This window comes from Platalea leucorodia, assembly GCF_965183815.1.
Source record: "Platalea leucorodia genome assembly, chromosome: 4".
Lineage (NCBI taxonomy): Eukaryota > Metazoa > Chordata > Aves > Pelecaniformes > Threskiornithidae > Platalea > Platalea leucorodia.
The window spans coordinates 67,818,660-67,846,229 of record NC_138826.1 but is presented as its reverse complement, the minus strand read 5'-3'; the positions used below and the strand labels follow the sequence as shown (position 1 = coordinate 67,846,229).

The window sequence follows — 27,570 nt, the reverse complement described above, 5'->3', positions numbered from 1 at the left end:
GGCATGTGCATGGGCAAGATGCTGGACCGGCATTGGCTGGATCAAGCTATGAGCGTGGTCCCCTTGGTGGACCCCTGTCTGGGCTCACCTCCTTGATTTAATGAGCCGCTTCATAAATCTGCTGAGAATGTATAATTAACTTCAAGACTCCCAAGTTTCTCTCAAACTCCGCTGGATTTGGCCAGTGGGATCAAAATTTAATGGTGGTGACAAACAGCCAAGTCCCACTGCCCTGACACAGGGGTCTGGAAAAGGTGTCCGTTCCATGAGCGGGGGCAATCTCCTCCACCTTTCCCTGGGGCCCACCACCCTTCGACTCCTTCCACAGCCTCTCCCCATGCAGTGGGTTAAACTGCCACTGCAATGGCATGTTTCTGTGAGGCGAGGAAGACTCTGGGCGAGGCTGAGAGTTACATCCCCATGCCCCACAGCCCCTTTGAGGGGACAGCTGCCTGCGAGCAGGGTGGCAGCGGGGATCTTTTTTGAGGCATTACTCCCATCCAGTGCACCCCTCCCTCTCAGGCTCTCCATGAGCCTCCCAGCCCATTTTTTAATCTCCTGACCTAATTGGGTGTGCTCCAGATGGCAGACACCTGCATGCAACCCCACTAATTACACTGCACAAATAAATGCTTCATCCAGAGAAAATAAAGGAGGAAGAAATTAACTCATCACCCTTCCCAGCTGTATTACCAGGGTGTTTTACAAACACATCATCCCTGGCAATGCCTCCAAGCTTCAGGAGAGACACCCAATAAAGTCACCCGCCTATGACCTAGAGGCTAAGCAGCTGCTGGCAGGAGGCCCCAAGCAGCTCCTTGGGATGCTCCAAGCTTTCTAAGTGGGAAGCTGTCCTCCTCAGCTTCAGCTAGAGGCGCGTCCTCCCTGGGAAGAAAATCTTCCTGTTACCCAGGGTGAGGAGGGGCTGCGAACAACCGGCATCGCAGCCGACCCCCTGGGATGACCTTCACGCTCCCTAGGTTTTCTGATTAATACCCCCGCACCTCGATATTTAAGAGACACCTCCCCAGGTTGCTAGTAGCTTGCTTTACTCTTGAAAAAGTTAACCCAGCTGCTCCTATGAGAGCTAGTGCACAAAGCTGCTGGCATCTGAAAAGCATTTCAGGAGAGAGTCCACCCCGTAAGGCTGGGTGGCCCCAGCACCAGCCTGCTTTGTGTGTGTCCTGGGGAAGTGTGGCCTCTTTCCCTGCCTTCTTCTCTAGCCACTGAGCTTCCAAATCCAGCACAGACAGCAGTATTAATATAACGAGTCCGCTGAAGAGCTACAGAGGAAGAGGTTATTGGAGGAGGAAGAAGAGTACAGTGAAAATGTGATACAATGAATCAAGTTTTGCAATACAAAAATTCTCACTTTGGTTCTCCAACTTACTCTATTTCTTCAAAAAATAAAAAAGTAAAACTTCGTTTTCTGAGGAGGGAAAAGAAATGTGTAGTTTCAGACATGGTCCCATTCCTGCCCAGGGGTGAAATCAGGCCCATCCGAAGTTCTTGAGGCATTCAGGAGAGCAAGCAAAAGCCTTACCTGGGCATGGGGTTTGGAGGGTGAAATAATCATCTGCACGATACAGGTCAGGGCTGAGCGCTGGGAGGGGGCCACTCTGAAGCAAATGGTTACTGAAAAAGGCAAATGTCTGCAAAAAGTTTCAGTGAATCAGCATTTTACAGCAATATAGGTTACAGAGGGGAGATAACTCCAGGCTGCCAGAGCTCGCTACTGGTCACAGACCCTGGTTGCTGTCCTCACCCCACTACAGCTGACACCTCACAGTCCTCAAAGGGCTTCCAGGAGCCCCCCACGATCTCAGATCTCAAAGTAGAGTTCTAAAACTGCTGCATAAGCTGCTACATCTGCAGGCTACCTCTGCCATCTGGGCTCCATAAGCGGGTCCAGCGACCTCGGGCTCCTCAGACCTGCAAAGGGGTGGGCTGAGACCAGGCTGCAGCCCCATTAACAAGAGTTTCAGTCATCCAGGGATGCTCAGATGTCTGAGAGGCACTTGAACACACACTGCTTGTTTCTGCACATACCAGCTTGAATGCACAAATCTGGTTGTTTTCTCCCCACAACAAGCAAAGAAAATTAGAAGCAGCCACATCAGCTACAGGGAAGGATGGAAACAAAACCCCAGAGAGCAACACCCACCCTTGCTGGACGAAAGCCCCGAGATAGTCACCTGCCTGGGCAGGGCATGTGCTGCACATGGCACATGTTGGAAACCTGGTTTTGCCGAAGAACCAGGACAGTGATTCTGGCATAAGTTCAGGCATTTCTCCTTTCCAAGGGCACCTGCTGGGGAAGCAGTATCTGATTGGTAATGTAAAGGAGATAAAATAGGAGCAAAAGTGAGGAAAAAGCCCACAATACTTGCAGGTGTAGAGACAAAGCATAATTATGCATGCACTTTAATTATTTCATACTCTTAAAATGAGAAAAGGGTTCACTCAAAAAGATAACTTCCTTTAAAAACTGAAGCATTATTTATTGTGGGTTTTTTTCTATATTTCAAGGATGCTCTTTAAAGATTCCAGTATTGTAAAACAGGTTTTGACTTTTCTATCTCTCTCTGTCTTTGCTTTCCATAGCTGGGAGAAAAATCTAAGGGCCTTAAATGAGTTTAAAATGAAAGAAAAAAAAAAAAAAAAGGCTTTGAAAATAAGCTGTGAAGGAACACTCTGTATTTGAACTCCACAGAGAAAATTAAAATCAAGGGAAAGCGTAGAGCTGAAACTCTAATACATCAATTTTTTATATGTATTTATATAGATACATTTCAATCAGAGGACTCAATGTCTTCCTGCTTTCAATGGGACTTTTGTTTGTGTAAAGATGGAAGAACAAAGCTCTGTTTCACCACAGCTCTGTGCTTTGTCTGCTATCTCCAGTTCCCAAATTTTTACTCCAAACAAGGGTAGAACACCCGTCTCAGAGAGCAACTGAGCTCATGTAGGATGGGAGCGTGCTCCTTTGTGTGGTACCACCAGCGCCGAAATCCCAGCTCTGCTGAAACTGGTGGCAAAACTCCCCAGCTCCAACAGGGCTGGCTTTCCACTGCTGGGCACATGTGGTCGCCTTGCTGCCTTCCCCAGCACCCTGCCACACCGTGGGGCCCCCGTCACATAAAATCAGTCGTGCTTGCACCCACAGGGACTTGGCCTTGGTGGTTTTCTCACCTAGGGATGAGATCGCTCTTGCCACAGCCTGAGCTGCCATCGGGCTGGTCCCTGTCAGCTGTGGCATCCAGATCGGAGGGAGGCAGGGCCAAAGTCTGTGCAGACACCAACCCGTGTTGGTCACCATCCTCCAATGACTGCTTTTTCTTCTTCACCACTTGCCTGCTGATGGCTGCACGAAGGTCTCTGTGAGAGGTTTGTCATCTGTTCATGGCCAGCCACACCAAGGTGAACATTTCCTAGTAACTCAAAGGTGGAGGAAGGCAATTCCTGCCACTTTTACTATTGTGGTTTGTAGGAGCAATGAAGAGGATGACTGGAAAGAGTCTATTTTAGCAACAGCACTCACCAGCCAGAGAGGGGAGAAAATTGTTGGAGCTTCAATCAGTGTCTTGCAGCTTCCTGGGTACCATGCCTGGGTTTCCAGGGGACGGAGCCATGAGCATGGCATCGCAAAATGTCCTTTCTCTCCCCATTTCTACTCCAGAATCTCTCCATCCCTGAAGAAACCTGTCACCTCTGTGCCACAGCTTCACCCCCAGGAACAAGCACAGTACCCACCTGCATGAGCCACTGTGGACTTCTCCAGTCACCAGCACTGCATGGATGCAAGTGCTTAATTGCAGTATTTTTTTTTTTCCTTCTCCTCTAAAAGCAATTCTCATTCTACCCAGGTTAACTTTCAGAGGGAGGGGGAGATGTGCTTTCAGTCCTCAACTGTGTCTCTTCCAGTCACAGTCTTTTGCTTTTGATTAAAATAACTTCTGGTGTCAATTAAAGTGCATAGACCCAGCTTTTATCTTCTGGCCCCACTGGTACAGCTCTCTTTTGAGAGGCAGGATCCCTCAGTGGAGCGATTACAGCAGCCTCGCATCACCGGAGAGAATAGTTCTCTGGAATAAAAGCTAAATGATGAAGGGAGACAGAGCAGGTGACTGTGTACATAAACATTAGACTTTGTTTGCCAATGCAAACAGCTCTCAGGGTGAGAGGGGAACAGCAGAAATATTCAGTTAAACACTTCACTCATGAGGTTTACATACAGTGACATACACAGAGGTGGTGTTTGCATGGCTGACACTATTGGCAGTGTTGGATTTTTTAGGGATACTTTCCCAGAACATTTTTCTTGCCAGGAGAATCTTTAGTGAAATTGTGCAAGTGTAATAGATCCATCATTCACATACAGAGCCGTGCAATTTTTCTTCCTTCTAAAGAACAGTTTGTTCCTCTTTTTACGAGGTATTAATATAGGAGGACCTATTCCTGACACACAGATATGGCTTCTCAGGTTTCCCACATGAGTTCAATCTCAGCTGATATAAGTCAGCATATTTATACAAAGGGAAAAGCAAGCCTCTGGTGTTTTTTTAGTGTTGATTTTTCCATGCCTTTGTGGCTGGGCTTTTTTGTGATAGCAAAATGTAAATGCAGGAAGCTTTTTCTGTTCTTGGGTTAAAAATGCACAATCACAGAAAGATAGTATCTCTGAGTACTCACATTTTATATAGTACCTGTGGTTATCAAGGGGTTTATCAGGAATGCCAAAATAGACTGCTCAGCTCCTGAAGGCGAGAAGGTTCATTGCTTGAGATTAGACACTAGTGTAAATCAAACACAGTCAGGTCAGTGCGTAAAATTGGAGGGAAGTCAGCAGGTTAAGATCCTTTTCTTTAAGCAATAAAAATGTTTCTTCTATGTATACATTCCCCTAGAAAAGTAAACCCCAAAGCCAAGGACTCCCTCAGATCACTTGCTGCTGCTGTTACAGCACTGCGCTAAAGGATGTAGATGGGAACCTTAAATTAACCAGAAGCTCTGCAGAAGAAAGCAAAACTTGAGTTTTACTTTTCTCAACCAAGTAAGTTGTAAGTTAGATAAATAATGCAATTACTGAAAAGCAGAACAGAATCCCAAAAATTGCACCAGTTTTGCCAATTCAGGTCTCACTTACTTACATTAAGATGTTCTGGTAGACACAACATTTTGCCCAAACAGACCCTGGGGTAGGATACTCCAAGGAAGTTAGGTCCCACCTCAGCCAGTGCTTAAGGATAATACATTTCAGGTGTGCATTTAACTCCTGATCACCTGTGTAAGTCACCTGCCTAATTGACCTTACGGCTCTCAACAACAGTACCTGATCCTGCTGCAGCACAACCGACCTCTGGTCTCTCAAAATCATGAGGCAAGGACTCGAGAAAACACTCGTAAGATGCCTTTAGTTACCTTCTCGTGCCTGAGCCCTAGGGGTCCCTTTTTTAAATCTCATCCACAATTAGAGGTAGAAACTTTTCCCCTCTTTTCTTCCAAAAAGGACAACTGAAATGCAACAGGAATCTCATGACTCCAGGAGCTGCAGCCGTAGAAAGAAAAGCACAAACACCCGAGCGCACACGTTGAATCTGTGAGGCCGTTGTGAGAAGTGCCATTTTTTCTGGTCCAACTGCAGTTAATTGGAGCATCGCTGCTGTTTCCAGGGACAGCAGGACGGCCTTTTCCTGCCTGCTGAGCTCTGTGGCAGGTGAGTTTCAAAGGGATGACTTCCAATTTAATTAACGGAAAACAATTTTCTTTAAAAAAAAGAAAAGTCCAGCCAACAAACTGTTCTTACATTTCTCTCAAAATGAACACATACGCCATATAAAAACCAAAAAGGTAACGCAAAGAAACGTGACTGCTTTCCACTTCTCGGAGAATGTGGAAACCCATTTGATACTATGTTTTAAAATACCATTTTTACTAGCACTGGATACATTAGTTGGAGGACACCATGATGGATGGAGGGTTTTTTTCCCTGTGAAAAGCTTCCATTTCCTCTCTTAGGCCACAAATGTAAATACAGAAATAGATCATTCTGAATTGGTCTGTTTGCGATGATTTATTTAATGGCTAACCACAGTGTCTCGGGCTACTGATACATAATTTAAATGTCACGCAAATACAGCACTTTGTTTTCAATTCATCCTCTGCACATATTCAATAAATTGAGCATGTGAAAATAATAAAGAAAGCAGGGCCTTGGTTATCAATTCTGACAGGGTTCACGGTCCTTCTAAATGTGTCTTTAAGTCACTTTAGCTTGCATTTGAACATAATGCTCGTGACAGGCATGGCTTAAACTGAGCCAACAGAGCTTTAAAATAAATACTGGAAGCTGCTTGCTGAAAGTTGATGCAAGGTCTGAGTCCCAATCCAGCAAACATCTCTGCTTCCCTCAGCAGCCCTGGTCCTGGCATGGCCCCGGCAGGCTGAGGATTCCCAGGATCTCTTTGCTAGCCAGGGTGAGGGTCACCAGAGAACACTGCAGGAAAGAAACCCCCAGCCTTGAAATTCAGCTTTTGGCACCCCACACTTCTTCTTCCAAAGACAATCTGGATTTGGGACCTATCTGCCCTTTGCACAGGGGTGAATGTCCCCACTGTGCCCCCCAGAGCTGCAGAGCAAGCCTTAGGGATGGGGAAACGGGCAGCTTTCTGTTGAAGTCCTGCAGGACCATTTGGGTAGCATGCTGTTCTGCACACTTTTAGTACTCATATTAAAGCTCTTTGCATGTGAAAGCATTGCAGTCCACATTTCACACTTACACTCATTTAGGCTTTACCATTGCATCCACTTCATATTGCAACTAAAAGCTACTCTAGCATGCAGCATTTTAAGAAAGATGCACCTTTAACATTTAAGGATACCATATCTTGCTGCAGGAAGTCAGATCTTCAATGAAATCTAGTCTGCTTTGATTAATAATTGATGACATTTTTGCATAGGAAAGTCAAAAAAAAAGAGACACTCTTTCTATTGATCTGAGAGACTCAAGTAAATGAAACAGATGAAAATTTTTGCCTACATTTGTTAACTATTGATATGACGGCAGTGCTGAGCAGTGGCTATTTCATGACATATACAAATGTAAGGCTGGAAATAGAGAAAGTCTTAAACTGCTTCACGTTCAATTTCTTTGAAAACTTAATTTGATGCTGAACAGCCGGAGAACCTGTGTATACTGACAGTTCAAGGTTACACATACCTTCCCTGAGTATTGCAATGTTGTTAACATACGAGAAGTAGTGGAGATTGTGCAGGCACTTAAATGACTGAAAGAGTTTTAAAGCCTTGGGGGGAGATCTTGAGCTGGGGAAAAAATCATTTAGAAAGTACAGTTCATTAGTCTGACCTCAGGTACAACTTTTTAAAGCACATATTGGAGGAAATAATAATCAAGATGCAGAAACAAACGGAGGCAAAAATGCAATGTGATTTTAGGGAAAACAGATCACATCAGACTAAACTTGTTTGGATATCTGCTTGTCTTGGTCAAGGAAAAGTGGCAGATCTAATCTACATAGACTTTGGTTACATTTGACCTAAGCCCACATGGGAAGTTATCAGTGGAGCTGGAGAAGCCATGTGGGTTGTTTTTTGTTTGTGAGGTTTTTTTGGTTTGGGTTTTTTTTTGGTTTTTTTTTTGTTTTTTTTTAATTAAATGCCATTGCTGCAGTTCACACCAACAGGAGATTAGTCCTCTTCCAATTTCAACACCTTTCACTGAGTTTGCAGGTTGAGAGTCTGAGCGCTGATGAAGACAGAGGGTCCTCTCCAAGCAGAAGCTGCTGTGGCTTCCCTGCGGCTGACAGTGGACCCGAGCAGGACCTGGTACTCAGCACCCCAGGGGCACAGCATCAGGCTCCACAGACCCGGGGAGCTGGTGGAAGATTTGCCCAGGTAAGGAGCAGCAGTTTGCTGCATTTGATCTGCAGGAGAGGTTTCAGAGCCAAGGTGAGGGGATTATAGTCAAGGACACACTGGGAGGGCATTTCCAAGCAATGAATATTTAATTAGAAGAGCTGAGAGGCAGAGGCAGTTCATAAAATAAGACTGATGAGTCACTGACTGTCAGTCTGTGCCTTCCCAGTGCATCAATATTTCTGCTGAAAGTTCACAAAATTAAAAATATTACTGGGTCAAATTTGGCCCCAAAAGTTTTGAAAAAAGTTAAGAACAGTGGAAGTATTTCCATGAGATCATTTTCTCTTGCCAGCTACATTTAACTAGTGGCAAGTACTGCTGTTCTCCAATGTTTCTGGTCCTGTTGCTGCTTCCCAACCTCAAACTCCCCTTTCAGACCAAATGCCCTGTGTTTGAGAATGGCTGATTTAGTGTACGTGAACATTTATAAACATGCCCTCCTAAAAAATGCCATTGCACACAATTCTCCCTAACACGAATACAAAAAGGAACAAGTCTCATGTGAGAGATGTTGGGTACTGCCAGGGGGAGGGCAAGTCAATACCATCAAGATGAAGAACAACGACAACAAATCAAACTAGCCAGAAGCACCAGCCCCTTTGAGGCTTTTGTTTCTTGTATTTCTATGTCATGCTCACACCTACTGCAACACATCAGTGGTAGAAAGCAAACTAGAAAGCAGGTTTAAAAATATAAAATGATTTTGGTATATGAAAAGCAGTTAAAGTTGGCATTGCTCAAAAGAGAAGTGAATACATTCGGATAACTTATATTTACCTTTGACTACAGCACTGCATGGGCGAAAGCTGGAAAACAAAAGCGATAGTCTCCTTTCCCTTGAGAGATCAGTGCAAAGGGCAGGTATCAACCCCAGTAACAGATAAGTGAGACATCCAAAGGTTGTCGTGTTTTGACACACAGTGTTTTCTTTTATGTTGGAGGGTTTTAGCCTGCAGTTTTACACCTACAAAATGATTCTGCCCAGAGACGCCTGGGCTTGCATGGGTCACTCCTAGAAAGACCAATATCATGAGAGCTGCTGGGCTGTGCTTTGGTTTCATGGAGTTGGTAAGTCAGTATCTAGTGATTTCCCACACGATTATGGCTAAGGATGTCAAACTAGATTCTGTGTCTGTGTCTATATCAGGGCAGATACAAACTAGGCATGTTTCACAGTCCTCACCTCCCTGCAAATGTAGTTACAACTAATGAGTTAATCCAGCGCCACCAAAATCCGTGAGCATTGTGGATTGACTTTAGTACAGACAGGATCAGACTCTACATCATCTTACTGTCTATAATCTACCTTACAAGATAAAGAGTTAAAAAAAAAATCAAAATCAATGTTGAAACCCCTATTGACTCTGGAGGCATGGGAACAAGCCTGTGGCATGAAAAGCCAGCAGGATGCTTTCTGGCTAGGAAGAGCTAAACAGAATTGCTTTTCACTCAGTAAGCAGTAGAAAAGCAGGACTTCACTGTGGCTACTAGACGGCCTCTTACAAGCAGAATATACAATTAAATCAGTGTTTATATTTTTACAATCTTATACATGCAGTGGGGGAAAAAAGTCCATATTCTGATCATAATATCTGATGGCTCAACAACAAAGACCATTGAAACAAAAGGAAAAATAAAAAGAGGCATTTAAAAATTCATTGGGTGACAGCGGGTACCTTGCCTTTAGGTAGGAATTGCTTCTGCTAAAGAGAGTTTAGCGGAGTGAATTAAGTCATCAAATAGATTTGCAAAGCCAATTCACTGAGGTAGCAATTTGCATGAAGCAGTCTCTTGAAATACGTAGCAAAACTTGATAGAGAAAAATCACTTGCTGGGTGTATCTCTGCAGATTAAATAGCCTTGGTAGAAGGAGAAGCATTTCTAAAATTTGAATAAGTCTTCTTGTTCGCAGTGAATAAGGAAAAATCTGCCCTAGCCACATCCCCAAGTTTAAGCATGTGCAGAAGCTCTGTTTAGGTTGCTGAGAAGCAAGTCTGACCCAAGTCCTGCCCTTTGAGCAGTTCAAGCCCTTCAGAGAACAAGGCTTCCAGTGACACCAGGGTTTACTTCTGGCTTGATGCAGAGGATAGGAGGCTGTGGCACTGTGACTGTTGCAGACTGCGGGAAGCAGTGTGGGACTCTGAGCTTACAGCCAGCCCAGTGCTAGTGAGCCAAAAATGGGGGGTTATAATCTTGTTTATCCTATATTCTCTGCAACTAAGACTGGTGCCCCTCCAGCTGCATGTCTGTTGGTGACTGAGAGGTTACAGCAGGGACTCAGCAGTGCACTTAAGCACATGCATAGATTTCGCTCTAGTAAATCCTACCCTCAGATGTGCTGCTGAACCCTGCTTGCCGTTCTGCATTTCTCTACAGATCCCTCTGCCAGGTGAATGAACCCTTTGTTGTTAGGAGCACTGGATTCAGAAGCAATGGTTTGGACTGGGCTGCTAATCCTTTGGGCTCTCAGAGAGAAGGGTGAGGAGGAGTCACCTCAGAGGAGCTGAGAGCATAGCAGAAAGTATATGCTATAGCCAAGAGCAAAAGGGATGATGCACCTTCTTCAAGGAGCGTGACAAAGGGGCATCTTGGGGCCCTGTGTGGCAGTGCTGCATGATGTCCAATGGCCTTACAAGGCACAAATATACTTACCTTTCCTTGTTTTCTAAGGCATATCCCATTTTAAAAATTGGCTTGCAGTGAAAGGCTTCTATAGTAGCTATGTAATATTTGGGGATGTAGTCTGAGGCTTTCTTCATCATTTCTGAAGCTTTTTTGTGAAATTACTTGCTCTGAGTTTGTGAATGTGGGAAACTGGACACAGCTTCCCTGAGATGCAGGTTAGTGCCTTATGTGGGCACAAGCACAGGGATCCCACTTCACACTCAGAAAGGCGCTGCCCACCCTGAAGGTGAACATTTGCAGTTTGAAGGGTGTCTGGCTTGGCTACAAGAAGCAAAATGTGCAATTCTTTACTGTCTGAAACTGTTTGCAGAGTGGCCAGCAGACCCTAGCGTTTCACAGCAGCCAAGAGCTCATCTCAGGGAGCAAGCAACTCCAGTGACACCAATGCTTGAGTTATTTCTAGCAAAAACACTGATTAAAAGCAGATTTGCATTCCTAAAACTAACTCATCCTAAAGATCAGGAAAAAAACAACTGCCATAGATAGAAAACTCTGACAATGCTGTTGCAGAACAAAGCGAGAGCGTATGAGCAATTAAATGCTCATTATTTCAGTTACTGGCTTTCCTTCCTGATAAGCGTGGGAAGCAGCAGTAAAACATCTGCCTTGTACAGTGCTGTGCTGCACAACATGGAAATGCCTTCAGCAGAAGCACGCAGTGATTTGTACTGAGTGGGTACCCACATACTGCAGTAAAATAAATACTGAGTGGCAGAAAGGGAAAGCTGATTTTTTTTTTTTTATTACCTCCCTGCCCGGTACGTGTTCTTATCTTTGAAAGTGCTGTTCCTGGTCAGGGCCGGCTCAGAGAGCCCATGTTGCCTGAAGTACATTTTCTTAGTGGAGCCCATGGGCAAGGCGCCACGTGGCTTTGCCGCCCCTGCCTCAGGTTCGTGTGTAAGTATGTCTTCTCTTGAGTCTGTTTGTCTGCAACACATGCAGTTGCGAGCTAGATGTGCTCTGAACTGCCAGCAGAGACCTTCATCTTTGTAGCTGTGGTGGAGACGAAGGCAGCCCTCTGCCCCCCGCACTCCTCTTGTGCAACTCTCTGGGGGAGCCTTTGCAGCCACCGTGCACGTCAGCCTTGTGGCTGGTCCCACGCTCCCACAGCTCCCTGGAGAACGGCTCCGACATGCCTGCGAGCCCCGAGAACAAGGATCTCCACAGAAGCTCCTCCAAGACAAGATACCAGGACCCTTGCTGGTCGTAGCAGGCAACAACTCCTTTGTTGTAAGAGGAACACAGCCTTCGGAGAGCTGCCCTGTGTTCATGGAGGCATGAAGAGCTGTGGATCCTCCAAGGTCCATGTCGATATTAGGAAGGGCTGCAATCTGTGGAGTGACCCTGGGTATCTGCTTTACTTCCAGGCCCACGGGTCCCCTGAAACCCTCCTACCATGTGACCTCTCTCCAGATGGTGTCTCCTGGCTTTCCCAAAAAGCAGCAAAGCTCCTTGGGTGAGTTGGTACATGGTTAGCAATACGTTGCTTCAGGCTTCAGTGCTGAAATTCACCACACACAAGGTGCCACCGCTTCTTCCATCCGTGTGGTTCACCTGTGGCAGAGCCCAAGGACATTTAACACCAGTGGTGACAACTTAACTCTTATCTAAGGAGTGCACGTAAGTGCCCTCTGTAGCAGCTGCTCCCGGTAATAGTTACCGTACCCTTAGGGATCAGGACCCGTCCATACTCAATGCCTTGGTCATTTGTGTTACCAGCAGCAACACACACAAGCTGTCCCAGAAGACCAGGGATGCCCTTCCCCAGCTGATCTGTCTTAGAGCAGGAGTACACAATTTTCAGTTTGCCTGGCACTGCATTAAATTTCTCGGGAAGTTTTCTTCACTGTGCCACAGAGCTTCACACTGCAGCAGAAATGAAAAAAGAAAAAAAAGACCCATGGTTTTACAGGTGCCTCAGGGAGGAGGCCATTTCATTCTCCTCTGCTGTGCCCTGCTCTGGTGCTCTGTCTCGATGAGATGGAAGAAGAAAAGGCAGGCCAGCAGATGGGAGTCAGTGCTGTGTAGTGGATACAGCTAATGGAGAGAAAATGACTCTGAACGAGAAAGGCTGAGACAATTATAGGACTTGGAGTGTGCAAAGAAAGGTGGTAAGAAGAGGGGATAGTGGGATGGAAGAGGAGAAAGAGGCAGCAACCAGGACATGAAATGCTGTGGGATTGGACAAAGGCTTTTAGTCATAGGAGCAGAGAGAAAAGGCAACACATCAGAGCTGTGCTGGAAGAAACTAAGCTCTGGAGACAGAGGCAGAAATTCCCACAAAACTGGCTGGCAGTCCTCATGGACTGGCGGTGCTGCACCGCTAGATGCTTCACAAACTCATGATAAGGCAAGGTCTGCCCCAAAAACCACCTGCTGCTCCAAGGGGCACAGCAAGTTTTCTTTGGTTACTCCTCGGTACAATGTGCTCCGCAGCTTGGCATCTCTGCGCTGCAGCGGAGAAGAGGTGCTCACCCTCCAGCCCAGGCAGAGATGACCTTAGAGAAGAACCAACATTTCCCTCCATGGCAAAGAGAAGCGGGCATTGCGCTGGTGGATACCGGCGTTGTGATCCACGTGAAAACAAAAACCTCCTGGTGCAGTGCGGTAGGGTTGCTGGAGGAGTCTGAGCGAAGAGATGAGACTGGTTTGGGTGTGAGGCCCTGGGCAGCAATTCTCTTTGAAGAGGCAGCAGTGGCCTCCAGCAACGAGGTGCCAAACAATCACTGCTGCTCTTTCCAGATGCTTGGGGGGGGGGGAAAGCCTTTGAGTGAAAAGTTAATTATAGGGATTGTATTCCGTTTCCTACAATTAAGGGAACCCATCTGTAGAGATTTTAATTAATGGAGATCTTATGGGGAGTTTCAGTTTGGCTGGAGGGTCTTACTGGGTGTACTCTGTCTCCTTGGTATTTTCTGTAGTTATGCAGTCATTAGCATTTGCCATTAAAGACAATGTTAAATGGCAGTAAATAAAGAATGGACAATACAATGATTTTCATACATAGCAGATGTGTGTATTTGCCTCTTCCCGTGACTCCCACCATCCTTCCCAGATTAATACAACCGCTAGCTACAAGAGTCTTTTTTTTTTTTCCCCAAAAAAAGGTGGATGGTATAATTTATGTGCATGAAACCATTTTTTAAAAATGAAATGAGGACATTTCACCCTGTATAATATATCAAATATAAACAGGCATAGGGTGGATACTAGTAAGAATGATCAAAATAAACCCCTTTTCTATCATCTAAAGCATTTTCATTCCATTGTTTTTCTATGTATGTGTTACAATTAAAACTTACCAACATTTCTGTTGATCCGTCTGTTTTTTCCCAGCTTCCTTTAGCCATAGCCCCTCTTCTGAGACAGGCTATTTTTTTCTCAGTTTAACCTACTGAGGTTTTTCCTAAAAGCACCTCAAAACTAGCAGTCCCAGGAGAAACAAGAAGTAGCTTAAATCACATATGTCATGTTTAGTATGTGCTTAAGACACCCCGATGCATTGAAGTTTGTGCAGCCATGAGGACTGCATAGCCAAAAGCTCAAATCACTGGGCATCTTCTTTTGCCATCAGGGGGGTTTGGATCTGACCTATACTCATTCCTTCGCTCATGAACTGACTGAGAGGTCCCACACTGCTAGCTCCTGCTGCAGACTACTTACGTTTTGCTTGGTCTGAACTAATTATTCCTCATGCCCTGGTTCCCCAGACACAGCTGAGCATCCTTACAGCTGGCTGAGGGCTGGGAGCTGCCAGGCTTTCCAGCCAGGCAGGGCTGGTATAAGCCCTGGTGTGAAGGTGAGAGACTGAGCCCTCCTGGCCCACCCTGCCTGCAAAACGAAGCCCTAACGTAAAGCCCAAGGAAGGTGACTGACTCATCAGGTCAACCAGGCATGAGTAACTACTCTCTGCAAGACTCCATCAGGCTCTGCCTCCAGCTTCATCCTGCCTGATCTTAAGACAGCAATGAGGGTCCAGGAGTGAAGCTGCTGGCAAGCAATGGAGCCAGCAGCATTGTGGTTTCTAGGCCCTGCCTGTTGAACGCCACCACACGTTTGCCTATATTGCAGCCCAATCCAGATGTCTCTCCCGGGCCCAAGCCTCAGCTGTGTGGATGAGGCTGCTCTCGCAGGGAGGGTCACGGAGCTGGCAGAGACCACTGCCCGGTGCTGTGAGCTGAAGGCAACTGCACAAATCTCTTTGGGGTGTGAGACGGTCCCACAGATGCAGCTGGAGTAGTGTCTTTACTTATAGGTAGGTGCTTTGAATTTCCTGCTGCCTGGATTTCACTTCAGTTCCTTCTGTTCTTTTTTTCCCATTTTCAGAGACCATTCTTCATTCACTGTCTTTAATGAGACATTCAGTTCCACAGCAATATCCAACTCATCAATCTTTTCCCTTCAAGAGCACTGCTGCTTTTATTGATTCTCTGTTCCTTTTATTATATACAAGGCTACACACACGCACACACATATATATGTGTGTGTATACAGCAGATTCCTTTCCTTTTGTCTGTCTTTTTGTTCTTTGCTGTGTTTGAGTCATTTGTAACATTCTTGTAATTACATAGCTGTTGATTACCTTATTGATTTATTGGGCCCTAAACGATCTCTCCTCTTCTGTTGCAACTGCTTGAATTTTCCTGGTTGCTCCTAACACCCTCTCTTCTTGTAGCTGTCTCTCAGGAATAATATCAATCAACTTTCCTGTCATTCCCTTTCTCGTGCCATTCCTGCTCATTAGCTGTCCAGTGGGATCTACTCACCCATGCATAGTTTTCTGGTGAAACCTGCTCTGCAGCAGTGAAATATATCCATCCTGACCTTTGGAGTGTCAGTCTGAGTCAAAGTTGAAGTCTAACTAACCTCAGATTACCGTTTAAGAGGCTTTATAACATCTACCCTCCTGACGAGGTCTGCCATGTTGCTCAGAGCCCTGGCAGACAGCTCTGCTTCCTCTCCTCTCCGTGCTCATTCGGCTCCCAGTGCAATCATTCCCAAATTTTCAAAGCCAAAAAGCTTTACATGTTGTCTGTTCTCAATGCCTGGAACAATCCACGGTCGCCTTTACTACTCAGTCAAGTGTTACTGCAAATGTGGTAGATAGACAATATGCTATGCAAACCAGCAGGCCTTTGGGGGTTTGAGGCACTGAGTAATGCAACTTCTCCTGTGGGAGCGGTGCAGAAAGACAAACCAGCTGTCTGGATTGAAATCATGAGCAATTAACAGCAGTTTCAATTAGCCAGAGCAGAACTTTATAAATATTTGCAAATTACACCCTACCTATTTTCACATGAAGAGTGGCGACTCGTGAGAGAGCTCTCCCTAGATCAGAGGGACTTCGTCTGAGGGAATCCTGAGGGTCAAGGAGTCAAGAGATATTTCAAAATTCTCCTCTTAATTAGAAACAGCACAGCGCAGACGGGCACAAGAACTGCAGATAGAAATTAGAGAGAGATTGAAGGGAAACTGCCAGCGGGTTCTCGTCACAACACACGGCGTGGCAGGGACTCCAGCGGGAAGAGATCCCAACCCTGCCTGGCCTCCAGCATCCAGTGGAGACGCCAGGCTCGTCAGACTGCAGTTATCACTGGAGAAAAAAGGACCCATTCATCTATACATGTCCTGGGAGAAGAGACTGGTTTGGAAATGAGTGCCCTTGCATACGAGGAAGATTTCTTGGGGGGGGGGGGGGGGGGGGGATATGGGTTTCCTTTTTGGGACACTGGAGGCCAAAAGAAACTTATAGATCGGAATCGTTGCCACGTTAAAATGCATCATGTCATGATAGCTGTAGAGACAGAAACACACCCCAGATCGTCTGACAAAAATAGCTGAGATACATGGGGAATGGAATCCACCACCACCTCGGTGAAGCCGCAGGAATCTCTTTCCATTGTAAATACGCTCCGTACAACGATGCCAGCTCTCGCAGGAGCGATAGTAAAACATAAATCACGCTAACTAGTAACAGGAGCCACCAAACAATGCAAAATGCCTGGAAATTGAGGCTTGGCTCTACACACAGAGAACTGTGTCCAGACTTGGAGCATTCGCTAGGGCGGCCGGAGGCGAGACTCAAGGCTCTGCTCAGGTCATGGGGAGGAGGACCTAAACCTCGGACACAGCCTACCCAGATAAACCCGCACACCTGTGTATTTTGTTGCTAGCTCGTTTCTGGGGAGATTATAGGTGCTCAGTGTACCTAACAGCCGACATCCAGGTAAAGAGGGTACTAGTTTGAATTTGGGCATGAGCTACAGACCCATGGTTAGGTAGGAAAGAGGTTATTGTATCAGTTTCAGATGAGAAATAATTTCGTCAGACCTGGTACTTTGACTACATTTTGCTGTCATTAATTATTTAGAAACCGTCTAAATCTGAATTTAGATCCTGAGGTTATCTATGCAAATTTGGAACTCTTGGCATACGAAACATCTCCCAGGGCTTCATTTTTGTCACGATTTTCCACATACATTAATGAGAGCAGAAAGAGGAGAGGGACTTCTCTCACCAGTGCATACTCTACCTTCCCACTGATTCCAAGGAACGTGCGCACACAGCCTTGAGAATCAGCCCAGGATTTTCTGTCGGTGGTAGTAAACTGTGAATTAAATGAGAGTTCATCAAGCAGTACTGTTGTGGTATCAAAATTGCATTATTCTTTATCTGGATCCACAAATACACATTTGATTAGGGCTGTAAGCACATGACAAAATGCCTTGCAGTGCAAATGCTACACAGTCATAAAGATAACATTTCAATAATTTTTCTTCTATCTACAGACTTCATTACTTCAGGTGATGTTTTATGGTATAGAGCATAAAACTGTAATAAATCTTTCCGATACTACCTTCAAACAGGCACTAAGGTAATTTTTCCGTTACCAATTGTAAGTTGATTTTTTTTTTACACGTCTACTCAACACATTTGTCCTTAAACCAGAGGATTAAACCAGTGCTTTCCGAAGTGTGACCGTTTACAGGCTCTAAGTCTTGTCTGGAGCCTGCAAAGAGCTCTGTTAATGGCAGCTGTTCCCCCAGCGAGCCAGCTGTTTGCTCAAGCCCAGGCAGCTACAAGGAATTAAGGAATGGTCCTTAATTCTCCCTGCGGTGACTTGGACCACAGCAGGGCAGGCCAGGCTACTCTGCTTGACTGCAAGGTGTGTGCTGCCCTGCAAATGGCTTTTGCTACGCAGCCCCTCTGCTCAGTGCTCCCCTCACTACCCACGAGCCGAGCTGGATGACGTAGCTATCGAACTTTGCCAAAACACTCGCTAAGCGTCTAACACCACAGCCTCAGCGAGCACCTAAAAATCACAGCTTGTTTGGCCTCAACAGGCACGTGGCACAGAGAAAAAGCCTCTCGTGTGCTCCAGCTTCTCAGGCAGAAGCCTAGCAACAGGAGCCATGGCAGAGGAGGGGTCCCCTCATCAGTAAGCGCTGTAATTAGCAGCATTTGATGTCACAAATAAAATCAAGGCCCGACTGTTAATCACAAAAACCCACATATACGCAAATACTTTGCACGAGGTGGTCTGCCTTCCTAAGCGCCCGGCCATGCTTTGCTGAGCTGGCGGAGTGCACGAGCAGGACGCTGAAGGCTCCGCTGCCCCGCAGAAGGGAGAGAAGCTGGGTGTACTACCTCATAACGCTCTTCCCTGGAGGGGCCGGGAGTAGAACTGGGACCAAAACCATCAACATCCCCAACCGCTTGGAAACCAAAGTCATATGCACTGTAAGTATTTCAGAAAATCGTAACGTTGTGTAATACCTAAAATAACTGCAAAGGATCATTTCTTCCCCTTCTCACCCCCTCAAAAAAGACTTACATTGTAGAAGGACTAATTATTCAGTTAGCCAAGACACAATGGATGCTAAATTTATCCATGCACCCTCATCTGCCAATGCACTTCCATTTCTTACCTGATTTTTTTCTTCTTTCCTTCAGCAGGCTACTTACCTTACACCCTCCCTTTAATTTTTCTTCTTCCCTCTCTAAGGTTTTTTGTAAAATCCTTCCTTACTTCCATCATCTTTCTTCCATCCACTCGCCAAGCTTCCTTGAAATCCCCTGCTCTTGTGTGTGCAGCAGTCGCCCTGAGGTCTGAATTCAACATTCATGATGTTTGCTGGGGCAAGCCGTTCCTCGGAGCAGTGCTCTGTTTCTATCTACCACCAGGTAAAGATGACTTTTTGCTTAAAAATATTCCTAGTGTGGATGGGGTAAAAGGCACTTAAGAAACATGTATAACCCAGGTAATTAAAGATCTTGCGATGACCACATGGTCTGAAGCTCTAGAAAGCCAAACAGACCTGAAGAAAATCCTCTCTCTCTGTAATTGCTGACTATAAATTGCTCTTTTATTAATTATTTATGTGCTTGCCGGCTACTCCCACTCAGAATAATCACAGTTAACAAGATTATCTTCTTGTGCTAGGTGTAATTAGCAGTAAGAAAAGCAGAGAAAAGTATAATTTACCTCTGGCATTAGGTGCGCAAGCTTCTACTAACCGCAGGTCCTCACACGTGATCCCGCATACTGGCTGCACTTCGGCGTTTTGCAGCTCTTTTGTAAGAGTTTCGGATTGTGAAATTTGCACCAAGACCTACTGCAAGCAACAAAGCAACAGCATCCTGAAGAGAGAAGCTCCTTTTGGGTATCTTTCCCATTTTCTTTTCTTCATCTTCCGTCTTTCTGTTCTGCAGGAGATTTTGTAAAAAATATTGAAATCAACTCTACTTGCTTTTTTTTAATTTAATATTGAATTAATTTTGCATTTGCGGTGCGCACAATTCAAAACCAGGAGCTTAGATCCCTTGAAACCAACATTAAAATTACGTCTCTACATCTGGTTAAGATTTCCCTGTGCTTTTTAGATCAATGTAAACTTCCCCTCTACCCAGAAATTTTCACCACCTTTGAAATTTTGAATTTCTGGGAAAAAATTGCAATAAACCATCGAGTTGAAAGATGAGGTAATGGCTAAAGCATGAGAATTTTGTTTGCTCGGTCCTTTAAGGGAGGGAATTCTTGCCCAAACAACACTTTTCTATTGGAAATAAGGAGCACAAACAAGAGAGAGGAGGTTCTCTTTCTCTCCTGCTTCTTCTAATCTAATCTAATCTAATCTAATCTCTACAACAAAGCAGAACAACACGGCTACCAGCTTGCGCACGAGGGCCTCAGGAAGGGGCAGAGACTTACCTGAAGCTGCTTAGCGGGTCCGTGACGGAGCAGCGACAGGAATCGAAATCTCAGGGGTCCCAGCTCCACGCTCTGGTCGGGAGGGTCCCCAGGGGACGGAGACAGCCTAGGAAACGCTTCAGGGAGGTAAAAGCTTGACTACGTTTTCAAAAGCCAGTTTTTAAGTGATCTCCAGGCAAAGGGTATTTAAAAAGAGAACCTATGTTTATGCAGTCAAGCACACAGGGCAGCGTTCCTGAAGAGCAACTTTTAGAGTAATAGATTTGGTTTCCGATTTGGAAAAACGCAGCGGCTGTCATTGCAGCTGTACGGCAACTCCGTCATTTCCCCGTACTTCCCCTTCCCCGGCTGCTAGCAGAGTATTTCGGATGACTCACACCCGGTTTTTTCCTTTCTCAAGACCAAAGTTCTCACCCCAGGGCGCTCTTAAATTCCCCTGAGAGGGCGACCTCGCACCTCCTTTCCCTGCCGGCGGCCCAGGGCGCCGGCCCGGCGCTCGCAGCACCACCCGGGGACCGAGAGCAGAAAAAGCAGGGAGCAGAGCAGGGGGGCTGGGGACGGGGGCGAACGCGGAGAGGCTGCTTCCTCCGGCTGCAGTCGCCTCCTAAGGGCACACGAAGAGGGGCCAAGCCCTAAGGCAAGTCCCGCGCGGCAGGTCACGACAGGCCATGTCGCGGTGCAAACCGCTGCACGCAGGGAGCAACCGTGCCCCTCCAGGCGCCTGCGCCCGTAGAGCTTGTAGCAGGCTTAAAATGATGTCTTCTTCCTTCTGTCTCGTACTCAAAATAAACGACCGAGTTATTCTGAATTTAAAGATTCAGCAAATAGGAAAAACTGCTTCAAGCATATACATGGCACAGAACATTTTAGTTTAATTTACCATAAAATTTCAAAGTATAATTTTAAAATAATAAAGCTCACAGAGCTTCATAAATAGCCAACAACAGTAGTTTTACTTAAAACACATCTCAAAAAACTTGAAGGGGTTTTGTTTTTTTCTTTTACCTCCGAGCATCACTTTCAGCAGCCCAAACTACCCGTAAACGCCGGGATACAATGCTCCGGGCACTTGCGGAGGGCGGCAGCGAGCCCGGCCGTGATGGAAGCCAGGCTTCAGACCAGCGGCCAGGGGAGCAGCGCAGGCTGCCTTTTCCTGACCAGGTGGGCAAGCGGGAAACGCGCGTACCAGTTCGCCGCTGCTCCGTGCTCCGGCCAAGTACAGGCAGGATTTCTAAGTTACAGGAAGGTTCACGTAGATGTCCAGTCAACTACGTCACTAAGCCCAGCATAAAACTCATTTCTAAGTGACAGGTACTTCTCATTCCAGATTAGGCCGGGAGCCCCTCTGCGGGGCCTTCCCAGGTTTGGTCTCAATTTAACTCCTTTCAAAGACCTCTGTAAGCAGGTAGCACCAGTACAAGACAGGCCACCCAAGTTCCTTTGGAAATACTCAGTTTCTGAAGGCTTAAAGACATTTGGAAGTTATTTTTTCATCACAAATATCAGCTACAGTTGTCCCTGCACTTTTCCAGAGTACATTTTCCTGGCGTTCGGTTTCCAAAAACCGTCAGTCTGCAATGCTCCTCTCCCCATCCCCTACCAGCTCAGGGAAGGGCCAGCTAAATCCGTCGGGAACGCAGCTTTCTTGAGGAATACTTTAAGCTCCATTTCTGGAGGAGAGGTCCAATATGAAACAATATCCTGGCCCTTATCCACACTGGGTTTGTAACACATGTCCAACTCCTCCTTGAAAATCACAAGGGGGTAGTGGGGGCGGGGGGAGGAAACCTCGGCGTGTTACAATAGTTTTGGTCAATCTTTCTGTGTAGCCAAAGCCTCAGCCTTTTTTATTTATTTTTGTGGTCACAGCAAGTACTAGTGGGAGGGAAGAATATGAAGCAAAGAGCTTTTATGAAGCTACTGATACTCCGAAGGCAACTTCTCCCCGCTCTCAGGCTAACCTACTTACAGACCGTTTCTTCCACCGCGGTCCTGACACCAGAACTCATTCAAGCAAGCACACGAGTGAAACAGCATCCTCATCACGGATTTTCCTTTGCTGACCTAAGGACTTGCCTACACCGAGAAGAGGAATCCTCCTTTTAGCATTTAAGGAGGGGGGAATTAACTTACCATAGAAATGAACTCCTTGGGAAATGTCTTCTTTCACCTGTTGAACTTCCAGACTGGGTGGGGGAAAGGTGATATTTAAGCATTTGCTCTTACCTTGATGAAGTTTCTCTGTGGGAGTTTCATATCCTGTTCATTCTGAAAAGCTAGGTGGAATATTTCATTTAGATGGTATGATTTCTTTTTAATGTAAGTCAGGAGAAAAAGCAGGATGATCTTGTCTTGCCAGAATAAAACACTTCCTAAGACAGGGTAGGCCTATAGTCTTTTTTTTTTTTTCCCCCCAGACTACTTAAAAGAACAGAAGAATTGTTTATTCTACTGATTATGTATGTCCCTAGGAAACCTCTCCATTCTATTTGGACTGATGTGTGGAAAATACTTAGCATCTGCTTCTCCATTCTCGCTGTTGAGATTACTTTTCTTCAAGACCAGTCAAAGAGTCTCTGCCTCAAGACAGTAAGCACGCCTGTCTTTTCTTAGTAGTACTTTTGATTTTGCTATTGTTTCCAAATCAGTATGCAGAGATATTTACATTAACCATTACCATCTAAAATCTAGGAACAGGCAGAACCATGGCCGTTTATTCTGCAGGAAGCGCCCTGCTGCGTATGTTGTTAACCCAATAAATCTGAATTTTAAACCGACACACAGAAGTGCCCCATGACTGGAAGTCACCCACGTGATGCTAAGAACAAGATAATTACCTCCTCCCCCATGAAAATTAAGTTGTGCACCCACTCAAGTAGGTAACTGACCTAGTTATATGTAAAATGTTGTAATTCAGACTGCTTCTTCAGAGACCTTAATGGTCTGAGAAAACATTTAGATACAACTTCTCTAAACATTTGAGACAGTATTGACCGAGTAGTCAGCAAACCCGACGTATTTTTAGAAATCGACATCCTCGAAGAGCAGCAAATTAGCTACAGTGGAGGAAAGACTACTGGGCTATCAAGCAAATTGTAGTTATAGCAAAAAACCCCCCAAAAACCTAGATTTTGAAGAAACGCTTAATAAATACGTTGGTGAAAAGCATTTAATCGTAAGAATACATACATGCATGCAATTTCAACAAAAAGGCCTGAATAATTTGGATAGTGTCTTGCTTCAGTTATCAGGAAACCTGAAGTGAAAGGTAATATAGTTCACAGTTCATGGCTTCCAGATTACGTCTAAAAATTACATTTCCCTTCTTTTTTCCCCGAAACAGTTTTGTTTGGAAATATGTACCAGAGCAATGGCGTACACAAAAGACAGACATACATATCTATATATACAATTTTCTTTTATTAACAAGGTATGTCATTACTGAACAAGGCAACTGGGAAATACAAGGACTGGACATATATATGAAAATTTTACAACTTGACAAAAAATTGGCATATGACTTATATACAGATGTGATTAATAAAGGTTACAACTCTACTGTAATTGATTAAACACAGTCCTAAGCACTTACATTATGAAAATATGCAGTTGATCATACAGAGGTCAAGTTCTGGAATCTAAAAATAATAACAATTTAAAAACTTCAAAACCTTCTATGTCCATCCATTTTACGTAACATCACTACAGCTTTTCCTACTACCATATACATGAAAGATTATCAAAAATATATTGATGGGTCTATCGCTAATCATGAATGTTTATATTTACATTAAGTTAGCAAATTCTTCACCAAATCCTTTATATACAAAACTCAATTTGCCCCTTTTGAAAGAGTCATTAAAAAGTTAAAAACCATAGAAATGCCAGTTAGAAATAATGCATTCCAAAAATTGGACTTGCTTACAACAACTGAGAACAATTGAAAATAATTTATGAAAAAGTATGTCATTTTAGTACAAGTACTCTCACAACACTTTAGTTCCAAATCAGAGTAGCACGAATTTTGTCCTCTGTGTTCTTTGAGTAGTAACTTCTCTTCCAATAACGCTGCAAGAAAAAAAGAAAAAAAAATTATTCTTAAGCAGTTTGTCACGAATCTTTGAAGGCGGCAGATATATTTCAAGGGACCAATATTCTTTCCCCCCTTCTCAGTGCAGGAAGCCCTGTCCCCATTTGTACTGGCCCAAATACTCGGAATTCTTATTTCTTACTCCTTAGAGATCAAAAGGGAAAGGAGGGGAAGAAGAAAAAAAGAAAAAAGAAACCCAACATCCTCCGTACTTTGGTGCTATTCAGAAGGCGTACATCCTTTTGCCAGCAGTGTTTTTGAGTATGATCTTGGCTGATTTTTGTATTTGGCTATAATGCTTTTGCAGCATCCTTTGAATACCCCTAACAAAATCAGTCTTCTCTGCCAAACTAGAAACCCCTCCAACCTGTCTCTCAATTGAAAAAGAGTTTAGACAGGAACCAGACGTTCGCTCTGCAGGCACTTCTTCTACACAGACACGAGCACCTAAGGAATTCTGCAATACAAAACATGGATGCTGAATGAATCTACACATACTAAGGATTAGACAGCTACTGAACACGGACTCTCTTGGAATTATGTTTCACTCGGGCCCATCCGAGTACGAGAAATCAGTTTGAGAACACAGAAGCACAGTTTACAGTGCTTCCAGTATGTGAGAAAATAGCAGATGCATCAATCGCTAAGGTCTGGGCTCACTTCAGGGGACAGGCATTATGGAAACAATGCTGTGGTTCTTCACTGAATCAATTCGGTACAACACAATTGTTCATAATGCACCGCATTAACTTTGTCAAAGTGCTGACACCGCATAACAAGCAAAATTAGATCTTGCTGTCAAATCCAAATGAAGTGGATTGAATTTCCCTTTTTATCTCTAGAGATGCTGAATGCATCTTCTATACTTGCTGTATGGAATTCTTATCTTCCAGTTCCACCAGTCTCTCTATTATCTTGCCTATGTGCTATTCTTACTTATTCTTCAAACTCCATAATGACCAACGCTTTAACTTGTTTTTTGTAAAAGATAAGGATGGAATGACATCTCAATCACCTTTAATCTATGCAGCCACACTCCTAGTCTTGAAAACTTGTCCCCTCTTGTTTCAGACAGCCCTCCATTCTTTGGCTTTCCTCCTAAATAATTACTCTTTAACTTGTCTTTCAGGTCATCTTCCTTATTCCCCTCAAATCAAGCTCACTGGGGGAAGGGGTATAACATCTTTGGCCTTCTCTTTTCTCTAGCCTGTTCCTAAGTAACTTTATCCAAAACACAAAATCCAGTTATCTACTCGATTTCACAAAAATCAAACTCCTCCTCCAATTTACTGCTTCTCTCTACACATTTTCACACCTGTTCATTATATCTATCTAGCAATGCTGCCTCCTCCAAATTCAAGTACTTTTCACCACAGTTTTCCTTGACAAACTGGCAATCTGAGCATCCTGCTTCAGTTACAGACCAATGACAAATGCTCAAGTCTTCACATCTTTCTTGTCCCTACATCTTTGCATGCAGTAACTACATCAGCATTTTGCAGGTTTTCTGCAGTCTCTCTCTGAAATGTGTTCTGCTTAGTCCACTTGTATGTCTAAAACTCTAATCCAGGCCCTGAGCCTTTCCTTTTAAGTTGTGTTCGTCTTCTGATTCAGGTCACCATACATTCACACAAACCGTGCTGCTGGCACAAGGTAAGGTTAGATGCGGGAGCAGAGCGTAACTGAAGCTACACAAGCAGCTCTGCTAATGAAACCAGTTTATCCATCTCCCTTTCATTAACACTTTGATCTGTGTCTGATAACCTTCGGTCTGGTTCTATTTTTATAACTGCTTCCTATCTCATACTTTGTAAACTCTCTAGAGCCAGGATTTTGTATTGTTTGTACAGTACCTGGGACTGCAAAATTTACAGCAATAATTTAGGATCCTTTGCATTGCAGTGACATAAATGTTATCATAGACACAAAATCTGTACAGGAATTTACTCATTAACAGTGTAACTTTAAGGTGTTAAGACCTCAGATCTTACCAGTTCAATTTGTGCTCTGTCGCTGGACTTTTGGTCCAACGCTCTGAGTTTCTTCTTCTGGATTTGGGCGTTTCCCTGCACTAATGCCAGTACCAAGGGCCGTTCTTCCTGATAATTTAAAACCAGTATTTACATTAAGACTCTATTGCACCTTTATCTATTCAGGAAAAGCGTTTTGGGTTTTTTTGTTGTTCTTTAAATTACCTGCTTGCAATAAGTGTGATTGCTGATTGTCTCCATGAGCATAGTGTAAGATACTACTTGCTTGACAGTAACCTGTTCAGATACAGTAGATATTTATTATGATAAATAAAATTTAGAACTGCAAGCAAGTGTACAATTACATTCTCTACAAGAACAAAAAGGAGCCAATTGATTTATTTTCCATCGTCAAGAAAAATCCTGGCAGATACCATCCTGAATGCAGAAGAGTTCTTATGCAAAAAAAGCCTCATGGCAGTCTACAGCAGTTAAATATATATGCACTTATATATGCAGAGTGAACAATATTAAGTGCGTACATATTTATGCATTATATTTGCAACAAGCAGAATGTTTATATATCAAAACACTTTAATCCTAAATTGTTATAAATTTTAACATTTGTTCTGCCAAGTCTCCTCATCCTTTTTGTTATTCTTTTATAGCAATACTAGCAAATCCTTAGCATAACTAAGCTGTGGGGGGGGGGGGGGGGGGGGAAGCAATGACCTAAAGAAAGATGCAAACTATTTTCTGGTTCACGTAAACTATTGAATGGCAACATTGACACTGAGCGCTCTGCATAAATAGTGCAAATTAGCAAAAGCAGTTGCAAGGTTTCTTATTCTGAACAGTTGTGCTGTTCCGGTTATGTTCTGGATGCTTAAACAAAACAGAGATTACAGTCTTTCACTATCAGTAAACACACAACCTCTGTTAAGACTGCAAAGAAAGGAACAGTTGTGCTAAATTTGATTGCAACTTTGATCTATCACAAACCACAGCTTAAGTTTCTGTATAAAGTAAGTAACAAAAGTTTGCCGCCACAATATGAGAATATCCACACAAAACTGTGGAAATTTATTATATATGGAAAGAGTGGTAGTGAAATTAGGGAAAAAGATAACATGCAAATTTTGCTACCAAATACACAAAGTGAACTTCTTTCTTTCGTATCTTTCATTTGAAGTAACCTAGAATAATGTTTATTAATTTTTGTTTAGTCACACTTGTGGTCCCTCTCACTGAAAACATACAAATACTGTTCTAGATGAGCATTTTGGAGATAAAAGTGACAAGACAAGCAAGTTCACTCTAAGAAATAATTTTTATGTTTCAAGAACAGAAACAAGACCAGTTCAAGTTGCAGACAGCAGCTGTCACCAAAAATCTATCCACGTTATTTTGATGTTTTGTCTGTTTTTCCATAGTTGCAAGGATTTGGAGATCCTCTACAGACAGGGACTGCCATAATACCTTGCTGCTGAATTCCACTTGCTCCTGTATGAGAGTCTCCCAGGGCACACGGCTGAACAACTGTATGACCATCACCAGTTCCCAGCTGAGCTCCTGGAGAGACAGGAAAAAGACTTAAACATACCTGAAGATACAATTCCAGTTCTGGAACTTTAAATGTTGGGGTTTTTTTCCCCCCCTTTTCAAGAGGTAGACTT

At 44.2% G+C, this 27,570-nt stretch overlaps 1 protein-coding gene across 2 annotated transcripts in view; it reads right to left on the bottom strand.

Annotated features, from left to right (window-relative positions):
• Positions 1-23,248: 23,248 nt before the first annotated feature.
• The window catches only part of CRY1 (cryptochrome circadian regulator 1), a 38,787-nt gene continuing 34,465 nt past the window's right edge, over positions 23,249-27,570 (bottom strand). The window contains exons 11-14 of one of the 2 annotated variants that reach the window (XM_082309997.1): positions 27,374-27,466; positions 26,120-26,191; positions 25,916-26,023; positions 23,764-23,902 (exon numbers count right to left, since the gene is read on the bottom strand). In XM_082309997.1, coding sequence (XP_082166123.1) covers positions 25,920-26,023; positions 26,120-26,191; positions 27,374-27,466 — 269 coding nt within the window. In that variant the 3' untranslated portion in view covers positions 23,764-23,902; positions 25,916-25,919. Of the gene's footprint in view, positions 23,903-25,915; positions 26,024-26,119; positions 26,192-27,373; positions 27,467-27,570 lie in introns of both variants that reach the window. The other variant, XM_082309996.1, reaches the window with a different exon arrangement.